Source organism: Arvicanthis niloticus, chromosome 28 (assembly GCF_011762505.2).
Source record: "Arvicanthis niloticus isolate mArvNil1 chromosome 28, mArvNil1.pat.X, whole genome shotgun sequence".
Lineage (NCBI taxonomy): Eukaryota > Metazoa > Chordata > Mammalia > Rodentia > Muridae > Arvicanthis > Arvicanthis niloticus.
Genome location: NC_133436.1, coordinates 13,354,542 through 13,375,240, shown reverse-complemented (window position 1 = coordinate 13,375,240; position 20,699 = coordinate 13,354,542). Strand labels below are relative to the sequence as shown.

Here is a 20,699-nt window from a genome sequence, read left to right as displayed (position 1 = left end):
TTGTTAATTATATTATTGGGTGTAGGGCTGTGTGTGTTTGTCTATGTGTGTGTGAGAGGGAGAAGGGAGGGAGGAGAGAGAGAGAGAGAGAGAGAGAGAGAGAGAGAGAGAGAGAGAGAGAACTTGTGGTGAGGTCAGAGGTCAATTTTCTAGCCTTAATACTCTCCCTGCACCCTAGGTCCTGGGGATCAAACTCAGGCCCCCAGGCCTGAACAGGTGCTTTTACCTAATGAGCCATTTTTTACCAACCCTATTTTCTTGTTAAGTATTTCTTGTTGTTTTTCATGTGTGTGTGTGTGTGTGTGTGTGTGTGTGTGTGTGTGTGTGTGTGTGTGTGCAGGTGCCCACAGATGCCAGAAGAGAGCATCAGATCCCCAAGAGTTACACTATGCTGCAGCTCCTGTTTGACAGTGTTCTGTTTAGAACATTTTGCATGAGATTTTCTTAAGTTTATTTGTACATTGATTGAAGATTTCCTTGCTGGTAGGTGTGTCTTGAGACTGGCATTAAGGTGGCGCTGGACTCCTGGAGTGAATGGGGAAGTGTTTGCTTACTCTTCTTCACTAAGCTAAACACCATGGTTGCAAATTGGATTTAGATATTTGATGTCCAGAGGCTTTTTTGGCAGTTATTATCTTGCTCTCTTAGTGTTTGCCAATCTAGTCACAGTCCCTGCTTCCTGGTGGTACTTTTTAAGGCATTGGTACCTTGTGTCGAAAACAAAATGTGGACTTCCAATGCAAAGTTGGAGAAATACTGCATTTGAGACGGACATTTTCACTGTATTGGGTATGTAACTCATAAAAACAGAAGTGTGTAGCTGCAAACCACTAGTATAAAAAAAAACAGGTTTTGCCGGGCGGTGGTGGCGCACGCCTTTAATCCCAGCACTTGAAAGGCAGAGGCAGGCGGATTTCTGAGTTCGAGGCCAGCCTGGTCTACAGAGTGAGTTCAGGACAGCCAGGGCTACACAGAGAAACCCTGTCTCGAAAAACCAAAAAAAAAAAAAAAAAAAAAAAAAAACAGCTTTTGTAAACTCTAGCTTTATCTAATGACCTGTTTATTTTCAGTCAGTCAGTGAGATCTTATCTTCACATGACCTTCAGTTATTGTCAACTGTTTTTTTTTTCTTTCATTTAGTCTGTAATCATTCGCTTTAGGATGTCTTGACACACACAGGCTTAGCAAATTCCATCGGTTTCTTATTATCTAGAAACGTCTTCATCTCTCTCTCTCATTTGAAGAAATTTTGCCCAAGTATTTTTACATGATGTTTTTCTCTTTTTATTGGATATTTTATTTATTTACATTTCAAATGTTTTACCCTTTCCTGGTTTCCCCTGTGGAAAACTCCTATCCCATTTCTCCTTCCCCTGCTTCTATGAGGGTGCTCCCCCACCTACCCACTCCGGCCTCCCCGCCCTGGCATTCCCCTACACTGGGACATGAAGCCTTCACAGGACAAAGGGCCTCTCCTCCCACTGACGCCTGGCACAGCCATCACAGGATGTTTTTCTTATGTCATTGTTAGTAGACTAACCCTCTGACTGCCTTCCAGCTTCCACCATTTCTAATGAGAACCCTACTAGGATGTGATAAGCCTGACGCTTTTTAGATTCTCTTTGTTTTTCAACAGATTCACTATGTGTCTCAAAGTGGGACTAGGATTCCATCCTACCTGGGGTCATCATCTGCTTGGATGTTAGCATGGGGTCACCCATCCAACTTAGGAGTGTCTAGTACTCTCTCCAACGCCATCTCTTCTGTCTCTCTTTCTATTTTATGTCTGAGTCTTCTTTGTGTTTTCCCTCTCATGTTTCTTCCTTCTTCCTTCTTCTTGTTGTGCAGATTTAATACATCCAGCTTGGATGACCCTCAGCTCAGATTCTTCTGCTCATTTAAGTCTGCCCTGATATCCTTTGTGTTAATTTCCATTTTAGTTACTATAATCTCCAGCTCTGTGGTTTCCTTCTGCTTTGCTTCAACATTTTCACCTCTAACAGTATTGTTGCATTGCCCAGTCATTCTTTTCCTGAGTTTTCCACATCCTCCATTACTTCATGGACCATCTTTAAGACTAGTTTTAAAGGCTGTTGTTTTTTCTACTCCGTCTGACATCCTCTCTCAGAGACAGCTTCTGTTTTATTTCTCTCCTGTCTTTGTTCTCCACCTAAATAGTCAATATTTCCCTATGTCTGTGCCTTATTATATTTTTGGCAAAAAAAAAAAAAAAATCTAGCCTAAATACAATAGCATGTTAAATCTGGAACCAGGTTCTTTCCTGTCTCTGAAGTTCACGGATATTCGTTCCTGTTTTGGTTTAAAATCATGTAGATCATCCATCTCCTATTCCAAACATCTGCCAGAGATGAAAATTTATGTCTTCCCTACATTTTCTAAGCTTGTATTTTCCCTGGACATAAATATCCACCCTCTCATTTTCCTTATATATACCCTTTCTGTTGGCTGTCTTACTTCATGTCTGTCTTCCACCCAAAAGAAAGACAAGATAGATAGGTAGATGATAGATAGATAGATAGATAGATAGATAGATAGATAGATAGATAGATAGAATGAAGAAAGGTAGAGGGGAAAACCCAGTACCTTTGTATCCTCCTGAAGTCAGTCACTTCAGCTATGGGGGAAGGGATTTGTACCATTGAAGAGATTTCAACAAGGCTCCATGCCTCTGTCTCTGCAAGTGTGAGGGGAGCACACACACACACACACACACACACACACACACATTAATATTTTAAGGTAGGGCTCTTGCTGCCTACCTTACTTGGAGCTTACATACTGTATGCAAATTGCTCTTGCAGCTCACTTTGGCTCGCCACTGGGCTGAGAGTGATGGTTAGCCAGTTAACAAATGAAAACGGACCAAGAGTAACTGCAGTTAACTGCCTAAATGTCCCTAAGGAAGTTGCAAGTCTTCAATGTACTCCAAAGTTCCAAAATATTTACATCAGGCAGATTCTGCCAGTGCAATCATAGCTCGGTGGGGGAGAGAGATTCTCAGTGCTTCCGGCTCAGTCATCTGCCCAGATTCCTTGCCTCCGCTATTCCTGAGAGAGCCATTAAGCCTCCATGAATGCTAGCTTATTCATCTACCAGGAAATAATGATATGCATCTTTTAAGTTCGTTCTGAAGTTTGAGAAAAGTCCAGGGAAACCTCTTAGAAGGACATTTAGCACGTGGTAAAAGCGCTCACTTGCTGACTGTCACTGCAATGCATTGAAGTGTGCACTTCCATTATCATTACTTTGGTTCAGGGGTCATCTTTTTTATTGGTAAAAGATTCGACTCCTTATGATGTAGAAATAGATGCTCAGTCACATGACTAAGGTTACAGACAGATGCTCAGACCTATGGGCCCTAATCTTAAACATAATGTTCCTGTTAGGCTACGCCTGGATGTTTGCTTATAATTTGAGAATGGACACAAATTAATGAAAATTATCACTCACAGTTCTATAGGTTCATAGCCCATGAATGGATTCATGTTTGCTCTTAGGACAGTGTCAGGCCTTCAGGATGTTACTATCATTATGACCTTCAAAGGTTGTGCCTTGATTGCCTAACACCTAAGATTTTAACTCAGAGAACACTCCATACTCACTGTCAAATATGAGTTATCTCTACAAAATATGAAAGCACCCACTCTAATATAGCAAATGCTCTTCCACTTGAGAGCATCTAGATGATGCAAACATAAATCCATTCAAGGGTTATGAATCTATAGACTGGTGACTGAAAGAAACGTTCTTGCTTCTATTAATTTTATTTAATTTGTGTCCTTTCTCAAATTAGAAGGAAACATCCAGGTATAGGAGAAGTACAGTATGTTTTTGTTAGTTTGGTTGGTTGGTTCGTTCATTTTGTTTATTGTTTTGTTTTGTTTTGGGCTAAGATTTGAAGAAGTCAGATGTATCTTAGAGGTAAAGATAACCTAGAGTTCAGTAAAGATCCAGCTGTAGGCACAGTGCATGGCCAGAGGCTCTGAAAAGGGGAGACCGTGCTGACAGCATGGTGAGATGTTATAAAACATTTGCTTTCATAATTTCCTAGCTCCAGCTGGAATGAATTTTTCCTATTCTAAAAACAATGCTGAGTGTACATGCCAAGACACTAGTGGTACTGCATCTGCCAATGCAACAGTGCCTGCCCCAAATGGCCTGTTCCCATCTGTTTACATCACTGGAGAATTTCTAATGCTTCTCTACATGGCCGATTTTCTTTGGCCTCTGATTTTCTTTGGCCTCTTGGTGGTGGTACAACCTCCTAATTTACATCACTATGTCTAAGTGCACCTCACAATCAATGCATACTAGCCCCAAAACAGGAGGGGTGTGTCTGCGATTGTGTGTATGTATGTATGTATGTATGTATGTATGTATGTATGTAAATATGTTTGTATACATGTATATGCATGTATGTATGTATATATTTAAGAAGCTTGCTGTTAGTTGTTAGAAATCCGACTGCAGTTCAGAACAGACCACTCCAGACCACACGGTTCCAAGGGGGAGGAGGTTTATTCCGGAGATTGGGCAAAGGTGGGGAAAAGAAGGTGGAAGGATAAGAGAGAAGAGAAGTAGAGGCTGGCCATGACCACGTGGAGAGAGGAAGGGGAGGAGGGGACAGAGAGCAAGAGGGTAAGAGAGAGGGTAAGAGAGTAAGAGAGTAAGAGTAAGAGAGAGAGGATGGGGCAAGCAGCCCCTTTTATAGTGGACCAGGCCTACCTGGTGGTTGCCAGGTTTGGATGTTTTGCAGTTTTCTGGTTGTGGGAAAATTCTGCTTTATCTCTGTTATAAATGTGCTTATAAAATCAACCTATTTTTGATTGTTGGCTTTTTTGGTGATGGTCGTTTATTCAATTCGTTGGTTGGTTGGTTGGTTGGTTGGTTGGTTGATAGTTGGTTGGTTGGTTTTACATTATGGAGAATCTTCATATGATGTTGATACCCAGTGGAATTCTGCTCCACAAGGGAGAAACGCACTGGTTGCATCTAATCTAATTCTCTGAACTCTGTCTGGGGCTCTTTGTCTTTCTCATATTTCTCAGGTTTACTGCCAGTGTACTTTACTATTGATTCTCCTGCACCAACGGGGGAACTTAAACATGAGAATGGGTATGGAAGGACTAAGGGAACACAGAAAGTATATTTTACTCCAGTGGAAGTGGAGCCTTTTAAGAATATGAAATAACCAGCACTTCCTAATTGATGAGAGCTATAAATCAGAGTCAGGAACATTCACGGGCTACTGAGTTTGAGCAAAGTAGAATAGTCAGGACAGTGTAGATTGTAGATAGCTCTGGAATAGAGTACACACCAACAGACAGAGCAAGTGAAACTCTGATAAACTTACTCATTTTCAGTGGAAATATGGCCTCATGTATAAGCATAAAAAATTCAAAATGTATTCTAAAGCCAGTGGAAAACACGACATTTGCCTTTATTTGATTTTTCATATTGTTTGAGGTAAAAATCAATCTTTTATTTTCAAGATGGTCCACTATGGATAACCAAAAAATTATATTGTTGGCCTCCATTTCCAGAACACCTTAGAAATTATTTTTGAAAGGACATAAGTAAATCATTTATGAATAGTTATCCACACACAACAGAGAAATTTTTATTGGATGATAGCAGTTTAAGAAGTCCTGTTAGGGGTTACTGTTCCTTCTTGGTAATGTTTTAACCCATTATGGGAATATAAAATGAACTAGCAGATGAAGAAGAAATACTATTGGCCTTTCTACTGATGAATACATTTGTGGTGGAAGTGATCAAGTTTCGTCCTGAAACCTTCTGTTTCTAATCCAGATTGAAATGCCAGCCCACTTTGTCACAAGCCTGAACTGGTGACCTCTCAGTAAGAAGAAAAGTTATGTAAAGTTAACAAAATTTTATAGAACATAAAGCAAGTTTCTATTCAGGAGTCAAATCTCACAGAGAAAGAGATAAAGGGAAACTGAACACAAACCTTTAAAAAAAAAAAAACTTATACCATAAGATAGGTAATTTTTTTTTCCTCCTTCTTTTGAAAGGAGTGAATAAAAAAACTGAGAAAAATTGAGAATATTGGAATCATGGAGTTAGAAGAAAAAAAATGTTCTCCTAGCCAGACAAACTTAAAGCCCAGATAAATTAGAATTCAGAAGGGACCACATAAGACTCAGGATGTAGAGGCCACACCATTTTCATTACAGGAGCTCCACACAATGGCCGTAACTCTGCTAGTTGACACTTGTGTGCCTTCTAGTCCCCAAGCCAGACAGAATAGTGCAGTGGTGGGGCAGAAATGTTAGGTGGCATCTGAGAGATTAGCAACTCTCTGGAGAATTAGAAGACAGGCGTCCTAAATCAGATTAGTAGACACTAGTATATTGTGCCTTAGTGAAGCACATCTCATCCTCCATACTTGTTAAAAACTGGATAATTCCAGTCATGACCCCAGACAGGCTGCAATGGTATTGGCTTCAAAGATTTCCCTCAAATCTATAGTCATGGTACATGTTCATACATGGTAGTGTTATGCTGTGAAGGAGACAAGTGGGAACACAAAACCCAAGAAAAGTCATAAAAAGCAATCACACAGTGACTTTAAGACTAGTTATACTTAATGTTTCAAACTAATAAAAGTCAATGTTTCCATGAAACAAGATGAATCACATGAAATTGAATGTGAGTAGACACCAAAAACCTAACATTATGTATTAAACACATAAGGAGAGGGATAGAAGAAAGACAATAATTGTTGAAACAACTGCCTACACATCTGGAGAGGCTGCCAAGTACCACAATCAATATATTTTTCAAATAAACAGACATTTTACATGAAGGAAAGAAGACTAAAATGCTATAAGAGAGGAAACTATGGCCAGGCAGTGGTGGCACACACCTTTAATCCCAGGCAGAGGCTGGTAGATCTCTGTGAGTTCTAGGTCAGCCTGGTCTACAGAGTGAGGTCCAGGACAGTCAAGACTACACAGAGAAAACTTGTCTTTGAAAAGAAAAGGGGTGGGGAAAGAAAGAAAGAAAGAAAGAAAGAAAGAAAGAAAGAAAGAAAGAAAGAAAGAAAGAAAGAAGGGAAACTATGAAAATAATATTTCTCAAGATAATAAGATGACTTATCATAAGATAAGATGTGTGTGTTTGCATGTATATCTGTGGATGTGTGTGTGTGAATGTGCATCTGTGTATCTACATGTGCATTTGTGTGTTTATATGTGTGGACTTGTGTGTGCATGTGAGTGCATATGTGTGTGCATGTGTGTGTTTGCATGTGGATGTGTGGACATGTGTGTACATGTGACTTGTTTTCTTGATTAGAGAAAAAGAAAACAGTGAATAGAATAATATACTCAAGGTAAATGAAAACGTCACTGAGGGTGACATCATCATGACAGCTTGTAGACTGCATCCTCAATGAAGGCCAGCTGCTTTAGTAGTCGTGTTGAGAAAACAGCAACACCTGCAGTACAAAATGGTCTGTGATAGATAAAAATGAACTGAAAAATGAGGTTAATATTTCAGCACAGGACTGTTCTTATTTTTGCATCACCAGTTAACATAAGCACTTTTGAGTGCCTGCTACATACTGAAGGACTCTAAGATTCAGCCCTGCTTTGATTTCCTCTCTATTAGTGGTGGGCAGAACCACTAATAGAACTCTGAACTCTGAGCAGTCTCAGTGAAATTCCATTTTGTGATTTATTGGAGTTGCTATTGAGGTCACTTTATTAACCTCAGAATAAGGAAAGTCTTTGTGAATAACATGCCTTCACATACACACAGAGATACACATACCACATGCACACATATGTCCACACATACATATGCAAACACACACATGCACAAGCATACACACAGATACACATGCAAACATACACATACACATGCAAACACACATGTGCACACACACAAACATCCACACATATACACACACACACATACAAATACACATGCACACACACATGCACATACTCAGATGCACATGCACATATACAGACATACACTCATATGCATCACAGAAAAATGTTTTCAGTGATAATTTAAGCAAGCATACTTGTACAAAGAAAGACTATTTTCTAAGGTTACCTTGATTGAGCTGGACTGTGACCAGAGATTCTCAGGGGAAAAGTGTTCTATAACCTTGTTGACAAAGCACTCATAAATATGCAAGGCTCACAAGGCAGTGCTGTAGGTACATTTCAGTTCTGAATGCAGTCTTGAGAAAGGGGGAAGGGAGGACTCCCTCATACACACAGCTCTCTGTGCCTAATCAGAAGTATTAGTCTGTGAATTGCTGTGACAAAGGCAGTTGATGGCTGTAAACTTTGATGATGAATTAGCCAGACAAAAAAGAAATACCCCTGTCTTCATTTTATTTCAAATTTTCTGCATCACTAAGAAAACACTGTTCTTCACACAATGAATTAAATAGCAGTACACCCATCCTTTTATTCAGCCCTTTCAAAAAGCACTGGGTGGTACCCATCTTGAGAGGGTTTTGGAGGGTGGGTCAATTTTATCTGTTATTATTGCTTATTGCTGCTATATCACTGTTCATCTCCTACTTATATTAGCTGAGTATAACTTCACCAAATTGCTACCAAAAATAAGGCCAGCAAATACCACCAAAAGTGCACATGAGCTACTACAACTCTCAGGCTAATTTCAAAAGAAAATTATTTCCCAGCAGCCTATGTTCTCTAAAGAATTTTTAACTTGGGCAGACATGAAGATTTACAAGCTTCTACAATTTAGTTTTCTAATGCTGACACTGATATTGTTTTCCTAAAAAAATGTATTAATAATGTTGACACTGTTTTATCATATTTTAGAGTTCTTTTCATAGTTCCTTCAATATTAAAAAAAAGTCTACAGACACACTATTATTTGAAGTTGCTAGATTTTATGCTTTGTGGGTGAGTGCACAAAACACATTTCCTCTCCTCTCAGAAGCTCCAAATTTTAAAGCTATATCTATGCTCTAAAAACTATGTTCTTAGAAGAAAAAAAAAAAGCAAACATTACTATCCATGAACATGGATGCTCTGATGTTTTCAACTGTGTGTGTGTGTCTGTCTGTCTGTCTGTCTGTCTGTGTCTATGTGTCTGTGTATTCTATATATTAGCAAGAAAAAGCTCTATGTTACAGATTAAAAAATTATCCAGACTGAGGAAACCCAACCACAAAAGAACACACACGGTATGTACTCACTGATAAGTGGATATTTGCCCAAAAGCTTGCAATACCCAAGATACAACTCACAGACCACATGAAGCTCATGAAGACTAAAGTGTGGGTATTTTGGTTCTTCTTAGAAGGAGTAACAAAATACTCAAGGGAGCAAATATGGAGACAAAGTGTGAGACAGAAACTGAAGGAGGGGCCGTCTGGAGACAATTCCACCTGGGTATCCATCTCATGTGCAGTTACCAAAGGCAGACTCTGATGTAAATGCCAGGAAGTGAATGCTGACAGGAGCCTGATATAGTTGTCCCCTTAGAGGTCTGCCAGAGCCTGAAATATACAGAGGAGGATGCTCACAGCTAACCATTGAACCTATCACCGGATTCCCAATGAAAGAATTAGAGAGAAGACTGAAGGAGCTGAAGGGGTTTGTGGCCCCATGGGGAGAGCAACAATACCAACCAACCAGAGCACCCAGGGTCTAAACCACCAGCCTGGGAGAACATAGGGAGGGACCCAAGACTCCAGCTGTATATGTAGGGAGGATGGCCTTGTTGGGCATAGGTGGGAGAGGAGGCCCTTGGTCCTGTGAAGGCTGGATGCCCCAGTGTGAAGTAATTTGAGGGCAGAGAGGTGGGAGTGGGTGGGTGGCGGCACATCCTCATAAAAGCAGGAGGAGGGGGAATGGGATAGGGGGTGTCTAGGGTGGGGAATGGGGAAAGGATATAACATCTGAAATGTAAATAAAATAACCAATAAAAAATTAATTAAAAAATTATGCAGTTCCCACTGTTTATGTACATTACACAATGCGGCAAAGTAATATTTCTCTAAAATATAAATTTTTAGGCAAACATGGATTTTCTTGTAAATATAGGATGTGACATTCATACTGATAGCCCTGGCTAATCTCAGTGTGTCACAAAATAAAACAAAGAAACATGAATATGAGAGACATGGAGACAGAGAGAGAGAGAGACACAGAGACAGACAGAGACACAGAGAGATTTGAGGGCAAGAGAAAATATAGGTAGGATTGGTAGCGAGATGAGGACATTGATAATGGTCAGTATACATTGTATACATGTAATTTAAAAATCAATAAAAATGTATTCAGTAAAGTTAGAGAAAATTGCGAACAGCCGAAGATAGTAAAACAAAATGAAATGAAGACTGGTGTTAGTGAGAGCCTTAGAACAATAGAAACACTATCCACTAGACTCCCAGCAATAGAAGATACACACTCCACTCTAACTTTTATTAACCCCAGGTGTAAAAGTAAAAGTAATATCAGTTATTCATTTTAAATTTTCTATGCATAAAGTTCACCAATGCTCCCAGAAAGTAAAACTTCATGTAACTCTGTCTGGAAGATTCTTTTCTCATGACATCACTGGAGGGACTGGATTGAAAGTTAGGGGAAGGACTGAAGGAGCTGAAGGGTTTGCAACCCCATAGGAAGAACAAGATCAACCAGCCAGATCCCCCAGAGATCCCAGGGACTAAACCACCAACCAAAGAGTCCACATGGAGGGACCCATGGCTCCAGCTGCATATGTAGCAGAGGATGGCCTTATCTGGCATCAATGGGAAGGGAGACCCTTGGTCCTGTGAAGGCTCAATGCCCCAGCGTAGGAGAATGCTAGAGCAGTGAGGTGGGAGTGGATGTGTGGGTAGAGGAGCACCCTTATAGAAACAGAGGGAAGGGGGATGGGATGTGGGGGTGTTGCAAAGGGAAAACAGGGAAGGAGGATAACGTTTGAAATATAAATAAATAAAATAACCAATAAGAAATTTACAAAAGAGAGAAGAGGAGAGGAGACAAAGAGAAACAGAACACATGGGTAAAGAGAGAATGCACTCAGCCAGAGGGACCCAATAATCTCTTATTCTAGGGACACATGGAGAATTGCTACGTCACCACTGGAAGGTTATGCCTCTTTGTCTAGTTTTCTGGAAACTTCTATTTGCCTTCTCTTGGGGTCAAAGTGACAAATAAATCAACTTTCACCTACAGTGGAAGATTCACATGTGATGTTGCTCATGTGTACTCTGCTTTTATTGGCTAGTGGGAGGTGTGTTCAATGTCCATGTAGCGTGGCTTTGAGAGAAACACAAATGAAATGTTTTAAGCATTTTACAGCAAACCAAGAGGTCCCTGCTTAGTCCTTAGTGGAAGGAGTAGAAAACAAAACAGAAAATAACAAATAACATATGGCATCTTTTTATATTCATGGTGTTTTTCTTTGGGACTTATTACAGAATTAATCTCTCGGTATGTCTCTATCTTCCTCTGTGTCTCAAAGTGTCTCTCTGTCTCTCTGTCTCTCTGTTTCTCTGTCTCTCTCCTCTCTGTCTCTCTCTGTCTCTGTGTGTGTGTGTGTCTGTCTGTCTGTCTGTCTGTGTCTATGTCTCTCCTTTCTCTGTGTGTCTGTGTGTATGTCTGTGACTGTCTGTCTGTCTCTGTCTCTCTCCCTCATTTCCTGACTCCACTCACACACACCTCAACCTGGATGGAGAAATTCAGACAGGTGTTCACTTGACAATATCTCCACTTGCGTGATTCCCTGCAATGTAGAGCAAGCATTTTTATTTCTTTTGATTTACCTCATTCATCAAGAGCTTGGAAAGCTAATGCTCTAGGGAGTGTTTCCTGATCCATTAAAAATATGGATTTCTGTGTAGGGATGTGGACACAAAGGTCGTGGCAAAACAAGGAGACATTTCCAATAGCGTGCCGAATTTATAAAGGAAACTCACTGAGCCTTTCAGAATTAAACCTCTTCCTTCCTCACTGAAACTGATAAAATCCTGAAAGGTTAGAAAGGGCTCAAGGCTAGAAGACTTTTCTTCTCCAAATCTCATTAGTTTTACTGTGAATACTTAAATATGATGGGGGAAAGAGTCGAGCCATATGAAAGACATGGTTTGATATAAAGCCAGCAAACCAGATTGGAAAATATAATCTTCATGATTTGGGGCTCTCTCTGTCTATTCTGTTTCTGAACAGAGAGCCAGAGCAATTCAAAGAATCAACTCAAAAACAAAACAGAAGAAAGGTGGGCTAAGACAGCTGGTCGACCACCACACAGGCAGTTGATTCACTGAAGCTTCTTTTACCCTTAGTGATCCAAGATCAATAAAGTTTTAGAACGTAGTAATAATTGGAGAAATGGTATGAGGAATGAGTGTAGCAACAGACAGCAGTTGCCTTATAACCACATACAAAGGATGGACATTTATAAGCAAAAGATATACATGTGACGTGTGAGAGTAGAAAGATACCAATAAACGACCTGTCTGTAGGACCTGAGTTGGACAGATACTCCGGTAGGTTGAACATTGGTGGTCCTAAGACAAGCACAGTATCTAAAGCCCTTTTGCATAGTAATACCTGTAAGTTTACATAATATGGTTAACCAATCATCTGGAATACATAGTTTTAAGTATGTATTATGAAATTTTTCCATGGGATGAATGGTGTTTAGATCACTGCTCAGTAGATAAGAAGGTGCGGTCAATACCAGGAAGGGCCTGGAATGCAGAAGAGGGTCTCCCAGGTCACGTGCCTCGCTCCTTCATTTTGAGTGCCTTGGTCTTTTCCTTCATTTTACACCCATTCATTTTGCACAGTATAAAGAAAGAATAAGAAAGGCTGGAGAAGGGATTGTATTTAATATCTGTGGGTTTGGTCAAGACCCCCTTCAAGCTAAAGGAACAGCAAAGACAATCCTCCCTTCAGTTTACTTCTTGTCTATCTGCTAATTCTAATCCACAGCTCACAGCGTGTTTCCGATAGTTCATTTAACTTTCCTAGGACAACAGTCATACCACCACATCATAACAGAACAGAATGAGGGGCTCATTTGCTGAGTAACAGCACCCCTTTCTGAAGCAAGCCATTTCTCCAGATAGAAGACTGTGGGAAAATGCTGGGGACAGCCAAACTCCTGTCTCTGCGATTCATTTTTATATATTTAGAAAGCTCCTGATGTGACTCAAAGCCTGAGTAACTGGGATCAAAATTCTGGTTCCCTTAAGAGGAAGGATCTCTAAGCATAATAAGAAAAAATTAAATAGCAGTGATCCTATAAAATGCCAACAGAGAGTTCTTTATGATATTCGCTTTGTATGATTTAATTGACAGGCAATATTTTATGAATTAGCCACATATAATAGGATATTGTGATGTGCATATGCATTGTAAAATGAAAAATTAATATACCCTCCCATCACTTTCCTTTCATGGTAAACACTAATCAAATTTCATTTCACAAGCACCTCATTCCAAGGGAGGAAGTGATTTTTTTTTTTTAACTAAAATAAGTAGGCATTCCAAGCACCTGGCAGTGAGCAGATAAAGAAAAGATGGAGAGTGTAATGAGTCAGAAAATTGCCTTAAGTTTCCTCTCTGTAGAATGTGACTAATGTCAAAAGGTATGCTTTTGAATCACAGGTCTATCATTGATAGTTTATCTTAAAAACGAAGAACAAGAAAGAAAAGAACGTGTTTGTGTGAGTGTGTGTGTGTGTGTGTGTGTGTGTGTGTTCTGCTTTAGAAAAAATCTTTCCACTTATCAAAACATCAAAAAGTGTTTAAATGTCTTGAACACCCAAGTGTGAATTTCTTGAACACCAAAGTGAGTGGTTTTCAAAAGCATAAAATTGCTATTCTAATTTTTATTTTTTTTCGTTTGCTTCCATTGAAAATAATTACGTTTGTCAGATAGATTGTCCTTACTGAGTCACGCCGATTTATGTCCTCCAGTTAAGCAGTTGGCTGTCTTTATCTTTTTGTGTTAAAATCATTTAAGGCCGTAACAGTTCTAAAGCAAAGTGGCCTTGCATCTGGAATCTACCAGTTGTTCTGCAAGTTCTGCAGAAAGAACCAGGTGTCAAAAGTGCAACTCGGGAAGCAGTCTCAGCTGGTTGGTCCTGGTGATATCCATGAAACAGTCTAAAGTTTCAGCTCCCTGCTGTTCATGGAGACCAAAACAGTCTTGGAACATTGAATGAAGCCCCTATACCAGAGAGGCTCTATAATACCATAGCCCACAGAAATCAGCTGTTTGGGGCTGAGGTAGATTTTTAACCTCCCATGACTGGCAAGCTCCAAGCACAAACTGAAATTTAAAAGAAGCTTGCTATTTTCTGTACAGAAAAAAAGATACTGCTTCTTCTGCTTCAGGTATTACATTTTCTGTGCTCTCTCAACTTCTTAGTCAGGAATTTTTTTTCAAACGAATTTGCCTAACAATTATAAACTCTAAAACTTACAATGCTTGAGCCCCTTGGAAGAAACTTGTATGTATTCTCTCTCTCTCTCTCTCTCTCTCTCTCTCTCTCTCTCTCTCTCTCTCTCTCTCTCTCTCTCTTTCTATCTCAAATCTTCCCTGAAAAAACTCCAGGTTTTAATGAGCTCATTTACCACAGTTATGAAAAAAATACCTCAGGCTATATAATATATAAAGAAAAAGGGTTTATACAGATCACAACCTTCAAAGCTAAAATTCCAAGCATCATGGCTGCAGCTCTGGTAAGAACCCTTCTCTGCATCACATCATGACTGTATTGTGACAGCTGTTCATGCCTGAAGCTTGAGGAAAGTACCAAACATCCAGCAGAAGGCCAGGAAGGTGCAGGGGAGGGGTCAGTCTTACCCTTTTATAGCTATTCTCTCTCAAGTACTAGCCAGGGTTAGAATGACCAGGTCAATTCATTCGGAGGACAAAACCCACAACCAATAGCCTAAAGACTTCCTACTACTCATGTCTCTTAAAGGGACCCTCACCTTCATGATTAAACACCATCATACCATAGGCCGAACTGTAAATATATGAGCTACTTATGTGTGTGTGTGTGTGTGTGTGTGTGTGTGTGTATGTATACACACACACATATATATATTGATATATGTATTGATATATATATGACTATATATATGTGATATATATAATATATATCATATATATATATATATATATATATATATATATATATATATATATATATATATCTCAAAGCATCTAAACCATAGTGGCTCTGTTGAAACCCAAGGCCATCTCTATTTTCTATGAACCCCTCTCTTAACATCTCCATGCATTGAACTAATAACAGAGCCTACTACACAGTTCATGGATAGAGGCTGAAAAGGAGTCATTTTCCAGAGTACCAATTAAAGATTTTGCGTACATAAAAACTAAATGTGAAAGACCATAGGTGGTAACTATGTACAGAATGTGCTTCCTTCATCAATCTTATTTATTGTTATAAATGGTTCTGTGTATCGTTCCTATCTTGCCATTCTAACTCTGTGTAGCTTGTCAAGACAGACAACACTCCTAGATGTTTAGCTAGGGGAATAAAACACAGATTATTTTTACTTGGATATTCATAATAGATTAATAGACAGCAGTCAAAAGCTCTATGACAATCACTTCCTTTTGATAAATGACTGGAGGAAGGAATCGGGATATTCACACAAGGAAAACTTCTTAGCAAGATAAAAGGAAGGATTTTGATGCGTGCCGCCACGTGGGTGACATCAAAATAGTGACACGGAGAGAAACGACAAAGAGGCACACATATTGAGTGTTTATTTGCATAAACCACTAGGACATGCAAATTAATCTGTAATGACAGAAGGCACATCAGGGTCAGTGTTTGCTTGGGAAATGTTGGGGTAGGGTTTGGGAGGGAAAGAACAAAACTGACAGAGTTACATGAGAAAATATTTAGCTTTTTTTTTTTTTCTAGAGAGGAAAATGCTATATCTTGCAGGTCTCCATGGCAATTATTCAAGGCAGCCACTGGAGCATAGAACAGCTGTAGATACCAAGCGATGCAGATACACAGGTGTAGGTAGCTGTGTTCTAACCGCTATTCACAAAAGAGGCGTGGCAAAGTCGGCTCTAATGGCAGTGGTTTACCAAACACTGATTTTGATGACAGTGATTTTACTACTACACATATGTCAACACTTACAAATTGTACTCTCTATGCATCATTTCTTTTATGTCAATAACAACTCAATAAAGACCTCACACATAAGGCAGAAAAGCTTCAATTTTCACCATCCACTGGGTGAGCAATTATTCACCATAACACTTTCTTCTACTTCCTGCCTCTGTATTACTTCTCCCCCATACTCATCATCATTTCCTGGTAAGATTTTACCCTTCCTGACAAATATATTCATTGCAGCATTTTAACTCTAACCCCTTGGCCAGAGTTCTTGATCTCCTTCTAGAATTCTCTGTTTTTATCACCATCTTCTTAGTTGAGCTTTAAGACAAAATGTGGGCTTCTAAAATGCTTTCCACCTTACATGTCCCTTGCCTGTTCTGGTCAATGATCATTCCCATGCTCCATAGCAACCAGCACATAGATGTGCCTATGATGTGTATCTTATGTGCGTGTAGAGAAACATGGAGCCATGCACACAATTGTGCTTAATAATTTTAAATATATCTATTTATCTAAATATATATAATGTATATGTATGCATATATAGGAATATATTTGCATATATATGCATATGTATATATATGGGTCTATGTGGATATGTATAGATACATATATAGAGACATATTTTAATTATTTTATTAAATTATATATTTTATATATATTAAAGTATATATATTTGTATGTATGTTTAGAATCAATATCCATCTGGTAATTCCCCATGCCAATTGCACTGGTCACAGTGGCTGCCATGTTAAAAACAATAAAACAAGGTAAACATGGCAGTGCGTACTTATGTTCCCAAAACTTGGAAGTTAGAGTTAGGAGAATCAGGAGTTCAAGACTATCTTTGCTATATAGCAGGCTCAAGGTTAGTTTGGGATACATGAGATCCTGTCTCATATAAATAAACAAGACCCCAAAATACCATGTTTTCTATCGTAGTAACTATTTAATAGGAAAAAATTTGTAATTAAGGAAATTACTGTTTTTCTCGTGGGCACTCAATTATAAACATTGACTGGGTCTACTCTCAGGGTCTTCCATTAACCACTGATGTTTTCTTAAGAGAATGCTACCTGTCTCTCAGGTGGTGTCTCCAATAAGTAATTTCTCTGCTGTCCTTCGGTTTCCTAGATATACCAAAATGAAGACTGCCACCAACATCTACATTTTCAACCTTGCTCTGGCAGATGCCTTGGCAACCAGTACACTGCCCTTTCAGAGTGTCAACTACCTGATGGGAACGTGGCCCTTCGGAACCATCCTCTGCAAGATCGTGATCTCGATAGATTACTACAACATGTTCACTAGCATTTTCACCCTCTGCACCATGAGCGTGGACCGCTACATCGCTGTCTGCCACCCAGTCAAGGCCCTGGATTTCCGTACCCCTCGAAATGCCAAAATCGTCAATGTCTGCAACTGGATCCTCTCTTCTGCCATCGGTCTGCCTGTGATGTTCATGGCAACCACAAAATACAGGCAGGGTAAGGGTTAACATGGGCCTGAGTCAGGGTTGAGGGTATTTACAGTCTGTTGGTGATGTCTGAACCAAGCAGAATTCATGGTCCAATATCTTTGTCAAACTGTACTTTGAATTAAGAAGATTCCTTTTTAAATGTTTTGAAATGAGAACATTTCTCTATAATTACAAGCCTTCTAGGTATTTTAATAAGAACAAAATCGACTTATTCCTGATTTTTCTGTACTTACTTCATCAAAATGTTAAATAAATGGGAACATCGCTTCCACAAAAATAATTAAAGCTTAAGCCCAGCAAATGTTTTCGTGAGGTTTGCTCATAATTTCCAAGCAGTTGCCTATCTGACAAACTCACATTCCCCGACTTAGCACCAGCTGCCATCCAGAAGTGGAGGGGAAGCATCCGTTAACAGGAAAAATCCTAGAGACCTTGGACAATGGTTATAGCTTTTACAACAGCGTAAATCCCACAGAGTGTCTGACTCATTGAGAAATGCACATAGCTTCTTACTTCATAGGATCTTAATGTGACCCAAGTGGGCAGAAAAACAGAAAATGTAAACAGGAAAAGAAGAAAGTGACTTCCCTGTACATCAGTGGCTGAGTCTCTCCCTCCATTTCTTCAATTCCTTTCTTACCTGTCTGTAAGCAACAACCTTCACTCAGCTCAGGTCAAAGCTATTAATAGGCAAAGAAGCAATTTTAGATGTCACCGCTAATTTTTCTCGAAAATTCTTTCCTTCCAGGGTCCATAGATTGCACCCTCACGTTCTCCCATCCCACCTGGTACTGGGAGAACCTGCTCAAAATCTGTGTCTTCATCTTCGCCTTCATCATGCCGGTTCTCATCATCACTGTGTGTTACGGACTGATGATCTTACGACTCAAGAGCGTCCGCATGCTGTCGGGCTCCAAAGAAAAGGACAGGAACCTGCGCAGGATCACCCGGATGGTGCTGGTGGTTGTGGCTGTGTTTATCGTCTGCTGGACCCCCATCCACATCTACGTCATCATCAAAGCACTGATCACGATTCCAGAAACCACTTTTCAGACTGTTTCCTGGCACTTCTGCATTGCTTTGGGTTACACAAACAGCTGCCTGAACCCAGTTCTTTACGCATTCCTGGATGAAAACTTCAAACGATGCTTCAGAGAGTTCTGCATCCCAACTTCTTCCACGATTGAACAGCAAAACTCCACTCGAATCCGTCAAAACACTAGGGAACACCCCTCCACGGCAAATACAGTGGATCGAACTAACCACCAGGTATGCACTTTCTAGAATTATGTGTAACACATACATATACAGCGCCTGGTACCAGTCTAAGATTTAAATCTTTAAGGAGGTCTGTTACTGGGGAATTGAGGCCAAGCCCAAGAACAGAGGGAGGAAGGGACCACATTCTGATCATAGTGTCAGGAAGATGTGCCACGCAAATATGCTTAATATATGTGCACAAGTTCATTTAGGTATCAAGGTTTGATAAGTAACAATCTATTATGCTGCTAAAAGTTACTATCCTCAAAGCCTTGTCTTCTTTGCAAAATAAATGGCTTTAGTACATTTTAGAAGTAATCTCACTTTGGAGTCCTTGATTCACACAGCAACTTTCTATGTTCCAAAATATCTTGCTAATATTCCTATTATTTAAAAGCAAACCCCACCCCAATTCTGTAGTTAAACAACATTGTCCACTGTGGTCATAGGTACAAGATGACCAAGAGAAAGAGAAATTCCCAAGAGAAAGAAAAATTAGACAGATAGATGATAGATAGATAGATAGATAGATAGATAGATAGATAGATAGATATGCTATTATGAATGACCATATATACATGTGTGTGTTATATTTGTATATGTTGTATATATGTGTGTGTATATATATTTGATGGGCTATCTCTAATTTGTTAAAGCTTTATTTTGTAGATTCTGGAGTCTGAACACTAGAGTAAATGCCAGCATATTACCTAACTACGATATTAGAATTAGTTTTAAACACTCTCCACACTATTTGGAAATGAGACTCACCAGGAGAGTCCCAAGAAGATCCAAGATTCACTCACAACTTTGTAACCATACGAAATAAACTAAGAGGGGGAGATCTCTTATCTCCAACACCCATAAAACTGCCTAATTGGCCACTCTGTAATAATTCAACACCTAACCTAAAACTCAGTGCAGAATGACTTAATTATTCACATTGGTTTAAATAAATATTCCAAAATCCTTCCCACACCTAAGAATCACAGTGAATATAATTTTGTAACAACACAGAGTTGAAGCTCACCCTCCTTTGAGTAAATGACGCTTGGGTTAAACACTGTGTTGTCAAGGGGGCAAGGCTCAGGGGATTCATGCAAAAAGACTACCAAGTTCTCCAGAGGAGCGGCCAGAGGGAGGCCTTGGCCACCACGATGGTAGCTGTTCCTACTTGCTGTCTCTCCATCACACCCATCTTTCACTGTCCTTTTTATCAACTACGGCTACTCGGTATAGCCTAAATTCAGTCTTTCTGACTGACCTCAGATTTATGTAATACAACCTAGATGAATCTACCTCAGGAGACATGAATGCTCATACTGAAATGAGAAGTGTGGCTAATGCAGGACACATGACCAGCACCCCTAGAGAGCATGGTGGTAATGGTAGCAGATTCATTCCCAACTCAAAGGCAATTATTAACAAATTTATCTCCCTGCTTCTAGCTCAGAAATCAAAGCCAGGCAGAAATGGGTTTCTCTACTGCTTCCCCTCTCTCTCTTTCAATCTCTCTCATTGTTATCCACATCGAGACACAAAACCCTTTCCTTTTTTTTTAAGCAGCCCTCCTTTTTTTCAGGGACTTTGAAACTCTTGTCACTTTGAAAGGGTAAGGATTTAAATTGATTTTTTTTTCTTTCTTCTCCAACCCAGGGGTACATTTTAGAGAATGCAATTTGAAACTATCTTTCCCTAACTGGGCTTTAAATCTTTGGCAGTGAAATATTTTACTTTCATTAGAGAAAAGAAAGCAAATAAGAAAATGTGAGCTCTTCCTCCCCT

General features: G+C 39.6%; 1 protein-coding gene across 1 annotated transcript in view; it reads left to right on the top strand.

The window, feature by feature from the left end:
• Positions 1-20,699, top strand: part of Oprm1 (opioid receptor mu 1) — a 62,646-nt gene that overhangs the window by 15,199 nt on the left and 26,748 nt on the right. The window contains exons 2-3 of the mRNA XM_076926738.1: positions 17,309-17,661; positions 18,403-18,923. Coding sequence (XP_076782853.1) covers positions 17,309-17,661; positions 18,403-18,923 — 874 coding nt within the window. The remainder of the gene's footprint in view (positions 1-17,308; positions 17,662-18,402; positions 18,924-20,699) is intronic.